This window comes from Typopeltis vanoorti, chromosome 21 (genome assembly GCF_054136105.1).
Source record: "Typopeltis vanoorti isolate ZY-2024b chromosome 21, IOZ_Tvanoo_1.0, whole genome shotgun sequence".
NCBI lineage: Eukaryota > Metazoa > Arthropoda > Arachnida > Uropygi > Thelyphonidae > Typopeltis > Typopeltis vanoorti.
The window spans coordinates 31,368,629-31,386,364 of NC_143569.1; the positions used below are offsets into that span (position 1 = coordinate 31,368,629).

At 30.3% G+C, this 17,736-nt stretch overlaps 2 protein-coding genes across 2 annotated transcripts in view; both read left to right on the forward strand.

Annotated features, from left to right (window-relative positions):
- LOC150094706 (cell adhesion molecule Dscam1-like) overlaps window positions 1–17,736 on the forward strand; it is a 211,049-nt gene that overhangs the window by 20,795 nt on the left and 172,518 nt on the right. The window lies entirely within an intron of this gene.
- LOC150094707 (hemicentin-1-like) overlaps window positions 11,632–17,736 on the forward strand; it is a 108,650-nt gene continuing 102,545 nt past the window's right edge. Inside the window, exon 1 of the mRNA XM_090411587.1 lies at window positions 11,632–11,731. Within this exon, the coding sequence (XP_090267713.1) occupies window positions 11,632–11,731 (100 nt within the window). The remainder of the gene's footprint in view (window positions 11,732–17,736) is intronic.

Genomic DNA, 17,736 nt, shown 5'->3' on the forward strand with positions numbered 1-17,736 from the left:
TCCATTAAAAATATAAGATTCCCCTTAATTTTCGGATCGGAATCATCCCACGCAAAATAAAAAAAAAAAAAAATATTGCTGTTGACATCTCGAGATCCCCTCCAAAAAGGTTTACTACTCTATGGAAATATGATTTAGCATTTCATTCTTAAAAAAGTAATTGATGCCTATTATAATTTTAATTTAGTCTAAATCTTTTTAGTTTATACACTTAGGCAGTAACACTAGACTAATCCTTCTGTATATTATTACATTCAGTTCCAACAGAGTGGATTAATCCGCCTTCAGATAAATTCATATTTCTTGGTGAGAATCTCATTCTTGATTGTCAAGCAACAGGAAAACCACCACCCAATATCACTTGGACGAAATCTCAAGGTGGGTTGTTCATATCAAAGAAACTCTTTATTTTCAACAAACGCGAGCTTTTAACTATCCATTTTCTTCTTCTATTTTTGATTAAAAATGACGTCATTTTCTAGGTGATGAGGCTGCAAATGTGTTTCGACATATTCATTCTTCCAAAAGGATAATATTGTCATCTAATGGCTCGTTAATTATCTCTGCAACAGAGAAAGAAGACGAAGGATTCTACAAATGCGAAGCCTCTAATGGAATCGGAAAGAAGTTGGAGAAATCAGTCATAATTAGTGTCATGGGTAAGAAATCTATAATTCGTAGTTTTATTTAAATTAATTATCAAATTTGAAATGAATTAGCAATTACTGTATTATTTAACTATTACAATTGCAGTAACGTTTGTTATTTATATATTCAGAAATGGTTATGGAGAATTATTTCAATATGCTCCTGATTTCTAAATTAGAAAACTTAACTGTTTTTAATAATTATATAATTATATTTTATATATTTAATTTTCTAATTATTATACATATTATAATTATACATTTAAATTGGAAATTCACTATATGAACTCTCAATATGGAATATATTCCTGCTGAGACTTTTTAAATATTTATATAAAAATATTAATTCGTTCTTTTATTTCATAATTTATTAATATGCTTTTTGCTGTTGTTTTTGACAGAAATAAAAACTGTACGGTCACTGTATTTCAACATTGTTTCTTATTTGAAAGGTAACATTATTTACATATTGCAAAGAGACATATTGTATTCGGTCTATATAAATTCATTTTGATTTCTATAGATAATTGTTTACCTTTCTAGACCTTATATTAAATAAGAAACAGGCAACTTATATTTGTCATTATATAATTTAATTTTGAAATTATGAACAAAAATATTGCGATATTATTTATGATGTTTGTTTATGAAAGTATAAAATTTGTTCTGCTAATCATTAATGGAATTTATGTCATAATTTTAAGTACCAGTGATTTATTGCAAAATAATGTACTTATAAAATTAAAATATAAGAATTTTCAGAGAAGTGTGTTAATAAATGGTAATAGTTATCAAATAACACACAAAGAGAGTAATAACAAGGATATTTAATTAGTCGTTTAATTGCTTCCATTATTTAATTATCATTTCTGCACGTTCTTTAGTTAACATTTACTCTTAAACACACACACACACACACAAAAAATATATATATATGAATGTTTCTCAAACCTCAGTACGTTTTTTCCCCCAACCTTTGGCTATAATTATAGACTATTCAGCTGAATAACCGTTCCACTATAACAAGGGCCCATAGTCCAACGTAACGACCGAAATTTCAACCTATAACATCACTTTCATTATAATTAGCACATGGTGCATTATCATGTTGAAAAATGACTGGATTCACTAAAATTCTTAGATGTGTAGGCAACAATGAGCTCTCCGAAATATCAATATAATACTGGTGTTCATTTATTTTAGACTATAACAAGGGACCATAGTCTAAAGTAGCAAAAAAAAACTTCATCTATAACATCATATTTAGCATATGGCACAACACTAATGGAAAATACGTTTTCTTAGCACCGTCATTTCATACTCGTCATCTGATATTTGAAAAGCATGTACACGATTGTTATTCATCATTCTACACAATAGCTGTCCATAAGCTCTTTTTAAACCCTAAAACCACCATGAAATGCAACGCTAATTTCATTGTAGGTGGAACTCTAAAATGTACTTAAAAACTTTAGGATTCCATTCAATAGTCAACATCCAGTTGATTATTTCTGTCAATATTTTTAAGTTATCTGATAGTTAATAAAACAGCAAAGTACTAGGCACTCATTAGCAATGAGATTTTGAATTACATCGTACTCCTTATTTTAAAATAATAATCCCACTCACATTTAAAGCAAAGAACATCTACCACATTAAGCTACCAATTTCGTCTCTTCTTCGCTCATTACTGTTTCTTCTACTATCTGTGACGAGCGTTCTCAAACAGAATTTTTGCCAAAAATTAGAATCTACTGCTGGCCTATCTGCTCTCTAGAAATAATGCAATAAAAAGGAAGAAATTCAAATATGATGTGACTTGCATTTTAAAGATAATTTTGTTGTATCTATAACTACCATAGTGGTTTTATTTTTCTTTTAATTTTCATTACTTTTCTTCTCCTTTTGAGAGGTATTCATTTCAGGATCAATGTTCCACATGAATTTATTTAAGGTTTGTCATAGTGAAAGTTGGGTTTTGGCAAACCGTTTTGATTTAACAATTAATTTTTAATTTTTCAGGTAAGGAGATATATAAAAGTTTTAGCTGCACTTAGCTACCATAAAACGTTTAATACAATCAGTCTTATATAATATATAATATGATTAAATTATATTGACTTACAAAAAAAAAATCAGCTAACGCCTTTTTTTTTATTCCCGTATACGGGGAGTAGGCGAGGCCATTTAGCCCTATCTAACTTTTGGAGACTGAGTGGGCAGTTCAATCTCCACTGGTACCAATCAGAGATAGATGGCCCAAGGCTATCACTAATTAAGCGGTACACAGTGAAGAGAGACGGCTCAAATGTGCCGCCATCTCGTGGTCCCTAACCCTAACACTATATATTTAATGTCTGAAATAATGTGGGTTCTACGGTCGATTTTCTTGAGTTTACAGGACGAAAAACCCGAGTTTCTGGGAGGAAAAACCTGCTTGCCCGTGCCAGAGATCGACTAACTCGGGAACCGGTCGAAAAAAGGCTTAGAAAATTATATTGACTTACATTATGTTATTATTTTATACTATAAAATTAAATTTTAAATTATGTCATATCGATAAACATGAAGATATTCATAAAATCAATATATAACGTAATGTTTTCTTTTATTAAAAATGATCATATTGATGTATCAATTTATAATACAATGTCTGTTTTTATTCAGATTGATTATGTTGATATGCCTTATACAGTTATCACTCTCTCTCTCTCTCTCTCTCTCTGGTCATGCGCAGTCTGTCATATTTGTTCGTAATATATAATAATATAATAATTATAAGCCAGTACAGTGCCTAAATATTATATGTTAGAACACTCCAGGGTCAAAAAGTATCAAAGATGCGCAAAACATGCTTCTCTCGATCAGCTGTCAACCCCTGCCTTCTTGTGATATAAGCTATTGTCATAAAAGGGACTCTGCGATCGAGCATTGCCAGTTTAAGCGGTTTTAATTTGGCAGAAGACAAGTCCAGAGGCCTTAAGGTAGCAGATTCTACTACTGAATGAACTATCGCCAGGCAAGTAACCTGACATGGGGAATTTTATCTTACTTTTTAGCCATTAAAGAACATTTTGATGATTGGGAATATCTTTGTCCATCTGTCGCTTTTCATCGATGTAACATATCCTGCGATCTAACATCTCCAGTTTAAATTTAAAATCTCTTCCCTTATATCCAACGCTTTTGTTTCTTTTTTATATCTTCATTTCTTATCTTGTACTTCGGAAAATTACTCTGGAACGAAAAGGCAAAACGACAAAATATAAGGAACATAGCGACTTGAAATGTAAAAGAATTAGCTTATAAAGAGATAGAATTACATACAATATTAAATGGAGGAGGAGTTAAAATTGCAATAATTATATTGAAGCAAAGAAGAAATTTAAATGACACCTGGAAACTAAGCACTTTGCTATAATGGAGTCAGTAGGCATTAAAGAGCAGAGAGGCATTATGGTTTAGCTTCATAAATCTATTTCCAAACCGATAAATTGCTGCAAATATTGCAATGAAAGAATGATACATATTAGATTAAAAATAAATGAGATGTAAAATTCCTTCGCTTCTTCTTTTTCTAAATCACCTTTTTAGAACGATGTTAGGTTACGGGCCTCTCCTCATTTGTCTCTATCTTTCTCCGTTGAAGGCTTTCCGATGCCAACATTCTCCATCCATCCATCTCTACTAGGTAACCCTTTCATCTTCTCTCCAGGCCTTCCTTCATATGAATATCACTGGGTGATTGTCTTTGTCCATCTGTCGTTTTTCATCCGTGTAATATATCCTGTGCATCTCCAATTTAATTTTAAAATCTCTTTCTTTATATCCAACGCTCTTGTTTCTTTTTTTATATCTTCATTCCTTATCTTGCACTCTGATGTTTAGAATAGCTCTCTCATTCCATTCTGAGATCAGTTTTCCTCATTATGTCCATTATTTGTTTTGTTATTGGCTATGTCTCTGATCCATATGACAAAACTAAGATGATGTACTAGATGAAAAGTTTGGCTCGGTTTTCTTGTTTTATTTTATGTTAAACCGGGAAGTTTAAATCCAAGAACTGGAAAAACAAAAAATTAAGTATAATAGTGGAATCTGTGCAGAAAATATTATGAACAAAAATGGTAGTAAATGAGTAGATTTTGAGTATATAATAATAGAAAAGTAATGCGTTCCTTCTATAAACGAAGATATATATAAATATTTGATTAGCAAGAGGTTAGAAATCAATTGTGGACTACTTTATTTTTAACGAAAAAAAATCAACTTCTTTAGATGTTAGGGTAAAGAGAGGATATGAAAATAGCATTAGTCTCTCCCTTAGGAGGATATAATTAGGATTACTACCTAAATGAATGCGATTGATGAAGAAGCAAAAAAGTATGAAACATCCCATTATAAAACCAGATTACTGAATGATACAAATAAAAAGTTGCTATATGAGCAAAGCTTTATCCAATGCTTAGATAAAATAGAAAAAAAGTGAAGAAGAGAAACTGAGTGGTATAATATAAAAACGCTACTAAAACACAGCAGCAACAAATCAAAATCTAGGAAGAACTAAACATTTATTGTAAAAAAAAATTAAATTTTATTTTATATATATCTTATTTTATATATATTAATTGTAAAAAAAAATTAAAAATATGGGATGATGAATAATAAAAAAGAAACATACCACAAATGGTTAAGCAGTAAAAAATTAATATATATATATATATATATATATATATATATATATATATATAAAATAAGGTATCCGGAGAGTTCATTGAAAAGGCAACTCATCGAATGAACAATTTATAGAACGACAAATCGTCGAAAATGCAATTCATCGAAACAACAATTCACCGAAAATTTTAAATGTTTGAAAATGTTATGAAAAAATTGATCCATTTAGAACAAAAATCGAACCGTGCATAGGGAGATAGCAATGCTACTTGAATAGGAAAAAATTATAGAACAATATAGTTTCTTACAGTCTTTTTTGTCCGATAACTATTTCATGTCTGTTCATGTGACTGATTTGTCTGTTTCCGGGAGGAAAAGCCCAGCCATCTCCGTATTATACCTGCTAACTTACCTTTAGCTGAACTGGACTGATAAAAATTATGCGCGTCATAAAAGGGATTCCAACTACCCAGGTCTTTCTAACTAAACGGCTTCGTTAATACCGACTGAACTAGGCTCCATTATTATTACTGTTGCTAGTAATAATATGCGACTTCAATACAGCAATTATTATGGGATGAATTTTACTCAGATTCGCTATTTGAAACTTTTACAAGAAAACATCGAACCATTTTCAGTTCAGCTATATTCGGGGCAACAAAGAAATAACGTGTCCAAATTACGTGTTACAATAACTCTCTGACTTAGCGGAATTAGCAGAAGTTGCGAGTACAAGAAGCTTCTGCATGGTTCAGTTTTTGTTCTAAATGGAACAAACATTCATAACATTATCGAAAATTAAAATTTTTCGGTGAATTATTTTTTCGATGAATTGCATTTTCGACAAATTATTGTTCGATGTATTGTTCATTCGATGAATTGCCTTTCGATGAATTTTCATGGAACCATAAAATAAGACTAGAGGCATATACAACTTTGAAGCATCTCGGTACAGATATTTTACAAAAAGTAAATATAAACAGTGTATGATTATATTTACTTTATTTACTTTATTTGGTTGTTTTTAGCATGACTGTTAAAAACAACCAAAGAAATTTCTAAATTTTTATTCAGAATTATGGACCCATAATAATTACAAAAACATATCTTGAACAGAAGAATTAAAAATTAATTAAATATTAATTAAAACTTTAATATATGAAGATAACAAACTCGTAATTATATATAAATACAGAATTAAGATTTATAAAGATATTAATTTAAAATAACGTTCATTCAACAAAAGAGCTACCAAACGAATGAAAAATATATTTTAGAAAACGTAAATATAAGCAGTGAGCTAAAAACAACCAAAGGAATTTCTAAATTTTTATTACAAAAGTAATATAAAAAAGACTTTAAAATTATATGGATATATACATTGTATATTCGTTTCAAAATATATAGCAGAATATAAAATAAAAATTTACAAAATCTCCAGAATTTATTCTGGAAGCACAGAATGGTGCTTTCAGAATAAGCAGTTGTGTATATCAAGGTTTCTGTCTAAAATTATTAATAGAAAAAAAAAAGAAAAAACGTATAGTCTAGAAACACATCGCATTTACTGATATCAAAAAACATTTGGTGGAGTATAAATATTTATAATAAGCTTTCTGCCTAATGGGGAGTTCTATATAGCTTGTCATTTTTGTATAGAAACAAAACAAATATGAACATTAAACGAAAACCAATAAATAAATACTTCCATTTCCATAAAAGTGAATATATTAATAAAATAATAAAAACCCTGAGAAGAATATCCTCTTAAATGAAGGAGAGCTCTGAAAGAATGAAAAATTGTGGGTAATCTTAAATCAGAAACAACGTTGCATAACTGATATTTCTTTCATGACCATAATGAAGTTCTAGAAAATTAATAAGTGAATAAATTTTTTTTATAGCGAGAGACTGTTTCGCCCAATACTGTCGTCCCTCGGAAATAAGGGAAATATGAAAAAGCCTTTCCATCCTCCCACATGTGAAAATCACAAAATTTCTAAGCATAACAGCTGTTATAAATTCTGTGATTAAACCCAAATTGGTATAAAGACACCATTAAAAGTTAATAATTCCGTAAAATATTTTTAAATTTAAATTCTTCTATGGGTCATATAATTTTATGACCACCCATAGAAGAATTGAACACAGCGCAAGATTCATAATTTTATGAGTCAGCATAAGACTCAAAATTTTATGAGTCTTGCTTGTGCTGAATTTCGTTGATATTGAAGAATAAGCTGATTCTTCCTCAGAAATTTTAAATCTTTAATTAAATTCCATAATATAATCAGCACCCTTTAATGTGAAACTCACTTTCTTTTAAATTTAAGAACTATCTAGTGTATTTATTTGAAATGAAATGCCAGCGATTGATTTATAATTAGAATGATATTAACTCTATTTCTGATATTAGTTTTATGTAAACCTTTATTCTTGTTTATTTTAATCCAATGAAATATTATGCTATTAGTATTCGATCATATATTCAGCATAAAAATATGAATTGCAGCATGCTAGTTCTTTATTAGAAAACTTTATACCTATTAATAGTAATACATAATTTTTCTAAGTTTTCTTTGTGTTAATCTAAAAGGTTTAGTTCATTTATTGATGTTGATTTATTTTGATATGTATTTGTATTTTTTGATTGATTGTATTTGTTAAATGCACATTTCACTATTTTCTCACAGAGGGCGTTGCAGCGCATAAGTTATGGGTGGCGTTCTTTACAGTCGCCATGAGAGGTTACGATTTTCTATCCAAAATATGAATATAATTGATGTGTATTAATATAATATAACTACTAATTGTGTACGGTAGACTTTTAATCCTTATCTTCAGAGAAAGTTTTCAAAAGGAGACAGAGTAGTTCATTTATTTCAAGAGTAATCGCTTACGGTCTGATTGTTCAAGGCTGAAGAATCTGTTGAGGCTATGTTTTCCCGATTAGTGATGCTTCTGCATTTTCTATCAGTCAGTGGTGAGTAAGCATTTAATTAATATTTTTGCTATTTTTAAATATAACATATATGAGTTTTATGAGTTTGCATTTTTAAACTTTTACAAGTTTAATATATTTTTAAATCTAGTAAATGAATATAAACGATTGTAAACGTGTTTTATTTCATGTATACAGTATATGCAAGAATTGTCTCGTTTACTGATCTAATACTAAGCTGGAAGTGATCAGAGCTTCCTTAAGGCCGTGTGAAAGGCATAAAAGTATAGTGGTGCTAATTGTTAATAAATAAATATTAAAAATTTGTCCGAGCTCTAATTGCTGTTCTATTGGCAATTGTTTTCTAGATTTCTTGTCAATAACGTTTCTTTATGCGATCCATCAGTTACCAATATTTCGATTAACCTTTCATATGAATTTCTTCGGATCAATATTTTTATATTATTCTCACACACGAGAAGTTACAAAATTTATAACACAGCAGTGACATATACGGAAATTGATCATGGAGAGAGTTGGCATTCATCATAAAGTTGGATTAAGTAATATTATTGCACATTTTATTTCAGAAGTTTTTTATATATTTTGATTTTGCATAAATAACTGTAGGAATATTCTGCAGTGTATCTGTAATGCAATGTAACTTTCATGAAGAAATATTGCTACTATGCTTCATTTATTTTCTAAAAGTTTCTCAGAATAATATACTGAAAAACGTTTTAAACCATTGTAAACTAAGAGGAAACCCTAAATTTCCAGTGATTAGAAGTCTCAGCGGTTTTTAATTCGCCAATGACCTTAAGCTTCCAATGATTTGGGAATGAGTTTTTAAAAAAAAATAACAAAATCGAGTTTTAACTTTATAGCAGAATTTTTAGGATGAACAGTAGTAAACTACATACAGAATTCGCGAAAATCATTATTACTGCCATTAAACTAACTAACAGTTCACAATAGCTGTATTCGTGATTTTTAGAAGAAAGAAAAATTAATTCTGCTTTTTACAGAACTGGTTCCCCTTAAGTAAGCATTTATTTCAATATTATTTATCTGATGAGGTTTATCTGTGAAACTGTATAAATAAAAATGAAAGAACGATGACCAAATTCTTACATATTTTTATTTCTTCATTTCATCCGTTTAGATACTCTCAAAATAAGGCCGTTTTCTTTTGCAAACACGGCAACAGTAGGAGAAAGAGTATCAACTATATGCTCTACAACATCATCTGGAGATGGTTTAGAATTTCGGTGGCTAAAAGATGGTAAAGAAATTTCGATTAATGGTCATGTCAAAGTTCACTCCTATTCTGGAGTGTCTACTATCATTATTGATCCCTTATCAGAAGATGACACAGGGAATTATACATGTGTGGTTGGAACCTCTGGAGGATCGGATAGCTATACAGTTCCTCTAAATATACTTGGTGAGTATACGTCAAAGGAATAAAGATTTTGTTTTTAATGCTAATTTCATGCTTAAAGGCATAAACATCCTTCTCATTGGTTAACTAAAACTTATCGAGTGAGTATATAGATAGAAAGTATATGTATTAGATATGATTTAATATCATAATGATATTTACTAGTATTTCCTAAAGCTCTTCCTATTCGATTTTGTGTATGTCAGAAGGACGAAGTTAACGTGCATTGATATTCGTATATCCCTGACAATTTGTTCCATAAAGTATTAAATGTAAGCATTTCTTCATATCTACTACCATTTCGATGAGAATTTTAAAATTCCAGTGAAAATATTAAATATTTATGCTGAATAAATATTTTATAACAACAAAATATTTAGCTCAAACCAAATAAAACTAACCCATTCGTTAAATGGGTCAATCGGAAAAAATGAATATTCGAATGATTATTATAGATTTATAAATTCAGTTTAAAACTAATTAGCAATTAGTAATAATAAAAGTAGGATAGTAATCAACAAAAGTATTCTTAAATTTTTATAAACCAATAAAATTTTAAGAATACTCTTGTTAATTACTTATCTTGATGATTTGTTTGAAAAACATATGTACATAAAATTAAATCTTATTTTTTAGTTCCTCCTTCGTGGGTTATTGTTCCATCTGATAAAGATGTCTTTATTGGTGAGACAGTGTCAATTTCTTGTCAGGCACATGGGAAGCCTTCCCCTACGATCACGTGGAAAAAAATATTAGGTAATTAATATGCTTTTTTTTTCATTGTAGGATTAGACAGTATTTAATGAATTAATGTTCTTTGTGAAATATTTATTGATAATGTTTTATGCATTATTTCTCAAGGTGAGAAGGAGGAAAACATTAATTTTTTTCACCAACAAAGAATAACATTAACTTCCAACAATTCGCTTATCATTACTTCCTCCGCAAAAGAGGATGAAGGATCTTATCTCTGTGAAGCATCTAACGGGGTTGGAGAGCATTTGATCAAAATTGCTGTGGTTAGAGTGATTGGTGAGTTATTCTGTACAAAATGTAATTATATTTTTGTATACTATTATATGCATTTGGTAATTTAATAATGTATATAATTTTCATTTCAAAATGATGAAATGAAATTATTTTTCAAATATTTGTTTCAGATAAAATGCATTATCCGAACTTTGTGTCACTGCTTTGCTTAACGAATTGTGATCTTAATTGAAGCTTTTGGTGTAATTATTTTTGATCTTACATTTACTAATATATCAAATTGATTTTTACTCAAATATAAATTGAATATTTTCTATTCTAATCGCACATATCTAGTCAAGTTAATCATAATATAATAATTGCAATAATTAAATTCTCTTTCCTTATCGAATCATTTATTGTTTATTTCTGGGCATAATTTTTACTTTTTCCCCATCTGTTGGAATTTATAAGTATTTGTATCATAGCGTGATTTCTATTGTGGAATATATATTTTGTGATATTCTTAAACTCCATTACTGTTCTATATATACACAAAATATTTTTTTGTTTTAGAAATATAATCAGATTTTATGCTTTATATTATCGCTAGTTTTAGAATATGTAGAGTATGTATAGATGCTTTAATTTACTTTTAGTTTAGTTATATAATTGTTTTGAACTTCTCTGTGACAAGATTATTCTTTCAAATATTTTTCTGTGGCGCTACAGTCGGTAATTACACGTCATTGTGGCCACTATCCAGAAGACGCCAAGAACTGCTTGCACCATTTTGTTTACTTGTGTAGTAATAATTTGAAGGTAGCGTTGGGTGCATGAACATTTATATTAAGTGTCCTCATCTTTTTGTATATTAGTTCACTGGATTAGTATCGAAAGTGTTAGATTCTTACAGTATTTGACGATTTTCTGAGAGTATATAACGAAGTCGTCATATGTTAGAAGAAAGGTGCCGTGCAATGGGATCTGCCGTTCTGTATTTACTCCTTTTTCTGCTTGAAGCGAATCAGGTGATTTCTTCTGGATCAAAAGAAGGTGAGTGTTAACTTATCAGAAAGCCCAAATATATCCTTATTTATGTGTTTTAAAAAAGAATTATCATAAAGTTTAAACTCAGGTTGCATTTTATATTACATAGATTACGTTGCATCAAAAATATATAAAATAGATGCCCAGGAGAAGGATAATATTTGGATTTTAAATCACCTACCCAGAGCATAACTTTAAACTTCATGATGCAGCAAATAGAACACATAACTCAGCTCAAGTTTAATATAAATGTAATTGCTTTTAGATTTAGTGAAACTTAATTTCTTAAAACAGTGAGTTTGATTTTTATCTCCCAGACCATTTAACAAATAAAACTCTTAAACAAAATTTATGTGTATGGGTTTTATTAGATGTAAAGATACAATGATAAGATATCTTATATCTACGTTTATACTACTACTGTCATACATATACGGCATCCATATAAAATAGTTATGCTTTTAAAGAAAATGTACCAAGAGTACTCTCTGTTTATTCCTGGAGACAATACTGAATTACTTTTACATTGTAAAAGAACAAAGTTCTTAATAAACATACAGTTTCTCGAATATATCTGTAATATTAGTTTACGATCAAATCACAATTCAGGTAATTTTTATGACATCTCTTCTATGAATGTGAAGCAACCATAATCCAATATTTCAAAACGTACTTATCCTTTTCGTGCATCATGGTACATAAGGCTGAGATCTGCTTCTTTCAGACACCTCTGTTCTGCGCCACCAATTCAGCTCTTCTCCAGCTTTCACAACTAGCCATTCTTCTTTCCTTTTCTATAATTCTCTATTAAGTTAATCTAGGTCAAAACTACTGTTAGAATTTCTCTCTGTTGTCAATTCTCAGTATTTGCCTACTCTATTTCCATCTGCACTTTTTATTCTAATGATGCTCTTTTTTGCTCAGTCAGTTTATATAAGTCGTTTGTTATACGTTGAGAAATTATGTTTAATAATTTACATATTTTTTAAATGTTTATAACTCCTTGTTTTATGGTTTGTTTCCACATCACTGATCCATAGAATAAAGCGGTCTTATCAAGATCTTTATTTTGGTTTTATTATGGTAATTGGGTGATTCCAAATATTATTTAATTTTCTGAAAGTGGTATTTGTTTTTTTTTTAGTCCTTCAGTATCTGCATTTGCTCTCAAGTATGTAAAATTCTTAATACTTTCTATTGCGTATTGATTGATTTTAATTTCTTTTGACATTTAAATTGACATTTGCCAATTTAAGAATCTTTGTTTTAATTATATTGATTTTAACCCCAACCTTTTCTGATATTTTATTTAATGTTTCCAATTTTGCTTGTATATCAGTGTATTTTGATGATATCAATAATATGTCATCTGCATAATCTAGATTTTTCCAACTGTGACATACAATTCCATTTAAATCCTCTTCTTGCACCAATAACTTTTCTCATAATCCAATCAACGACTATGCTAAACAGTGAACTAGACATTACACAACCCTGTCTAGCCCCAGTCTTCATCTCAAAAAAAAAACAGTTATCATGCTGAAATAACAGGTTTTATTTGCTTTATACATTTCTTTGATTATTCTCACAGATTTGTTAGGAATTCCATAGTTTTTAATACTTAACCATAATGTTTTTCTATGAATACTATCAAATGATGTGGCAAAATCTCTATAATTTAGGTATAATGAACTTCTAAGTTCTATTCATTCTATAACGATGTTCTTTAAGGTATAAACTGCAATGCACTGTAATACCACCTATTCTAAAACCAAACTTCTTCGTGCCTTAATATATTTTCTATTCCATTGTTAATCCTCTTTATTAAAATTTTACAGAATGGTTTTGCTGATAATAGATTAATTTCCCTCCAATTTTCATATCTAATGAGGTTTTTCTTTGGAGCTATAGTTACCACTGCTTGAGTATCTTTTCAGTCTCTTGCACATGGTTAACGATCAATTGCAATTTATCATCATCAGCTTCTTTAGTGGTCAATTATTTCTATTGCTATATTAACATTGGCACATGTCTTTCCACTTTTAGTGTTCTATATTACATTCATTACTTCATTTTTGATTTGAATATTGGTATTAGTGTAATATTTAAATTTATTTTCTACATTTTAAATCTCATGAAAGTGTTGTTTTCATCTTCTAACAATCTCATCTACTTCAGTTAGGAGCAAAGCATTTTTATCGCTTATAGCATTAACTTGCTTATATTCTTCAGTGCATATTTTCTTTGTTATCTCATAGAGTTTTCCAATGTTTCCTAATGTTGCAGCCTTTTGAGCTTCTGTTAAACTGTCCGTTCCTTTTATTTTATTTTTTTCAGATCAGATCTTTTAACTAATTTCTCTTTCTTTCTATAATTGCTCATATGAATTCTAAAATCGGGCGTGTTACATTCAAAGCTTTTGTCAGTCTGGATTTTGAAATAAATCCCAGAGTATTTTAGCTTTTTCATTCTCAATCACTTTTTGGTCAACTTTATGTTTCCAATAGTCTTTAGATAACTTTAAACCAGTACTTTTTGAATAAACGCCAGTGAATTATCTTAGCTACATTGTCGTGCCTTTTACGGTACTCAATTTGTGCGATTGTGCTGCACTCACTTATAATGTGGTCTATCGTTTCTTCCTTCTCTTTACACAATCTGCATTTACTGTCTTCTTGAAGATTTTGTATTTTTGCCTTCATAACATTGTTTTTAATGCCCTGTTCTTGTGCTGCAAAAATTACCGACTCTGTTTCTTTCATTGGGGCTCCATTTCTCAATCATTACCAGGTCAACTTGCTGTCAGCGCTGTCCTCTATGCAGTGAAGGCATTCCCATGCCATGCCTTATTTTTCCATCTTTCAGTTATCACTTTTACTTGGTTGGTCTTGTACTCCAATTTTGTCTCCATGGGTTTAAGAAAACCCTCTTTCCTTACCTCATTTAGAAAATTTTCCGTTGTTTGCTGCAGGTAATCATCCAGATTTCGTTTTTTTTTTGCAACAACTTGCTTTACTTGTAATAATCTTTCGCCTCCTTTTTTACGAGAAAAGTAGAGTCAATGTCACTGCGAGGATTGAGGACATGATGCATTATCATTAGTGTTCGAGTTTTGTGGTCTAAATTTTCCACCTCTAGCTGGGTCCATTCAACAATGCCTGCTGAATGGCTCAGGTGTTAATTGCATTTATCAAATTTTCACCGTTCAGCATTGACTTAAGACGTTTTTAGCAGCCATGTGTTCTGCTGTAGTTTTTTCTCTGAACTTATTGTGCAAACTTTCTGATGCTTCTAAAATTCCCAAATATAACTATTTTAGAATTTTGTTGCCTTGATTTTTTCGCCATTGAGTAGCTCGATTTCATTCAGGTTTTTAAACTTTCCTCTTGTTATTTCAGTAATTGCGCATTTTCTAAGCCAAAATCCATTGATATATCTTGACTAAATATGTGGACAGTATTAAGCAATGATTCAAGTTCATTTCCTGATTTTGCGCACAGCTTCAGATCGTCCATGTAGAAAAGGTTAGATATCTTTGCACTTTTTTGCGCAGTTTGCTAACCATTAGCAGCTTTATTTAAAATCCTAGTTAAGGGGATCAATGACAAAATAAACCATAAAGGTGATAATGAGTCTCTTTGAAAAATACTCCTTTATATGTTTACTATTCAAAACCAAAATTATTTTCCAATTTTTCATACTGGTTTACAATCAAACGCTTTTTTATAATCTATCCAAGCAATATGAAAGCTGGTTTTTCTACGTTTGCAATTTTTCAAAATCATTTTGTCAATCAGCAATTGGTCTTATGTGCCTCTCGAATTTTTGCTGCTACCTTTTTGTTCAATTGGAAAAAAAAGAATTTGATTTAAGGTAGCTGTATATTTCGTCAGCTAATATGCCTGTGAGTAGCTTGAAAGTTGTTGGCAGGCAGGTTATTGGTCTGAAGTTTTCTGGCTATGGACTTTTTTCTTTATCCTTTATGATCAAAAACATTTTGCTTGCTGTGAACCACTTTTCTTTGCTTTGTCCTTCTAAAACATTCGTTTAGCAAGTCTTTCGTGTACGCCTGTCAGATAGTTTAACCAGTACAATTCATCCTTCCCGAGTGTTGACCAATTTGTTTATTGGTCAACACTTAGCTTGTTTTTGGACCATTTCAATTGTTATTTTCAGTTGGTCCATTTTTGTTCTTGAAATTCTTTCGTGATTTGTTCAATCCACTTTGCCTTGTTATTGTGCCTCTTAGGGTTGTCCCATAGGTTTTGCCAAAATTTAAGTGTATTTTCTTTGTAGTATTTATATTTATGTTTTCTTTAAAATTATCATTCCTGCAGCTATCAATTTTCTTATAAAATTGGTGCTGATTCGCGCGAAACATCGAATTTTCCTTGTACTGTTCATTGCTTGCACTGTATCTTCTTATTTTAGCTGCAACTGCTGCAACTATTTTTTGCTTCAGTTCCTCTAGTACTTTATCAATTGGTCGTGTTCCAAAATTATACTTCTTTGTGGGGTTATTTCGGGTTTTCGGGTTTTTCAGCATTTGGTTGAACTGCTTTTGGGTTTACTAATCTTATGGCCTAATTCAGATGTTACTACGTTGCTATTGCGTACATAAGTTGAATCGTTTTTCCGATAGTTCCAGTAGGAATAGTCATTTCAGCTTTATTGGCTTCGTGTAGAAGTTCCTTCAACTTTTGTTGAGGAACTTTCCTCAATACTGGAAGTCTAACTCGTTCCACGTTGTTGTTCATTAGCTGGATCATTTTTGTGGCGAGTTCTTGTTCCTTCTCTGACAGATTCGATTATTTCTATATTTTCAACACACACACACACACACATATATATATATATATATATATATATATATATATATATATATATATATATATATATATATATATATATATATATATATATATATATATATATATATATATAGACATTAAATGTAAATTGTGCAAAGAAAAGGAAGAAACGGTATACCACATTATAAGTGAGTGCAGCAAATTCGCCTAAATTGAGTACCGTAAACACCATGATAACGTAGCTAAGATAATTCACTGGCATTTATGTAAAAAGTACGGATTTGAAGTATCTGAATACTATTGGAAACATAAAGTTCACCAGAAAGCTATTGAGAATAAAAAAGCTAAAATACTCTGGGATTTCAAAATCCAGGAATGTAATACACCCGATATCACAGTGGTTATTATCATCGGGTGTATTACATTCCAAACAAAAGCTTGGAATGTAATACACCCGATATCACAGTGGTTGAAAAAAGTGAAAACAAGGGTGTTCAGTTTATCAAAATATAGTACCAGGAGATAGTCGGATTGACGACAAAGAAACTGAAAAAATTACAAAGTATCGCGATTTGCAAGTCGAAGTTTAACGAATCTGGCAAAAGAAAACGAAAGTTGTTCCCATAATATAAGGTGCTTTAGGCGCCATCTCTAAAACATTGAAAAAACATCTACAAGCACTCGAGTTAGATGGATTAAAAATCGGGCAGCTGCAAAAGGCCGCTTTGTTCGGCACAGCTTTCATTTTCAGAAAGTATTTCCACAACTCATAGGCCCTTGGGTAGGGTTCGAATTAGTGGAATATAACCAGCATTTTACTTAAGACTGAGGAAGAAAATATATGATGAGGACAGAGAACACAAAGGAAAGAAATTCACCAAAATGAAAGGTTCATTCAGTGTTGAGCATGAGACACGCATACATATTGTACATATTGAACAAGAGACATAACCGTGGTGTCTTAAGAACTAAGGATATTAAAATATGTTGGATTTCAGTAATCATGTATTTATTCAAAATCCTAACAAAAATTACAGATTAATGAATGCCATCGCCTCTTGTTTGTATCATAGCAGATATCCTTCAGAACACTGAATTCACAGAGTATGAAAGTATATGTACACATTAGTTTGTGACCATTCATTCACTAGTATCATGCTAAGATTTTAAAGGTGTAAATAATGTAAGTATTCTCTCTCT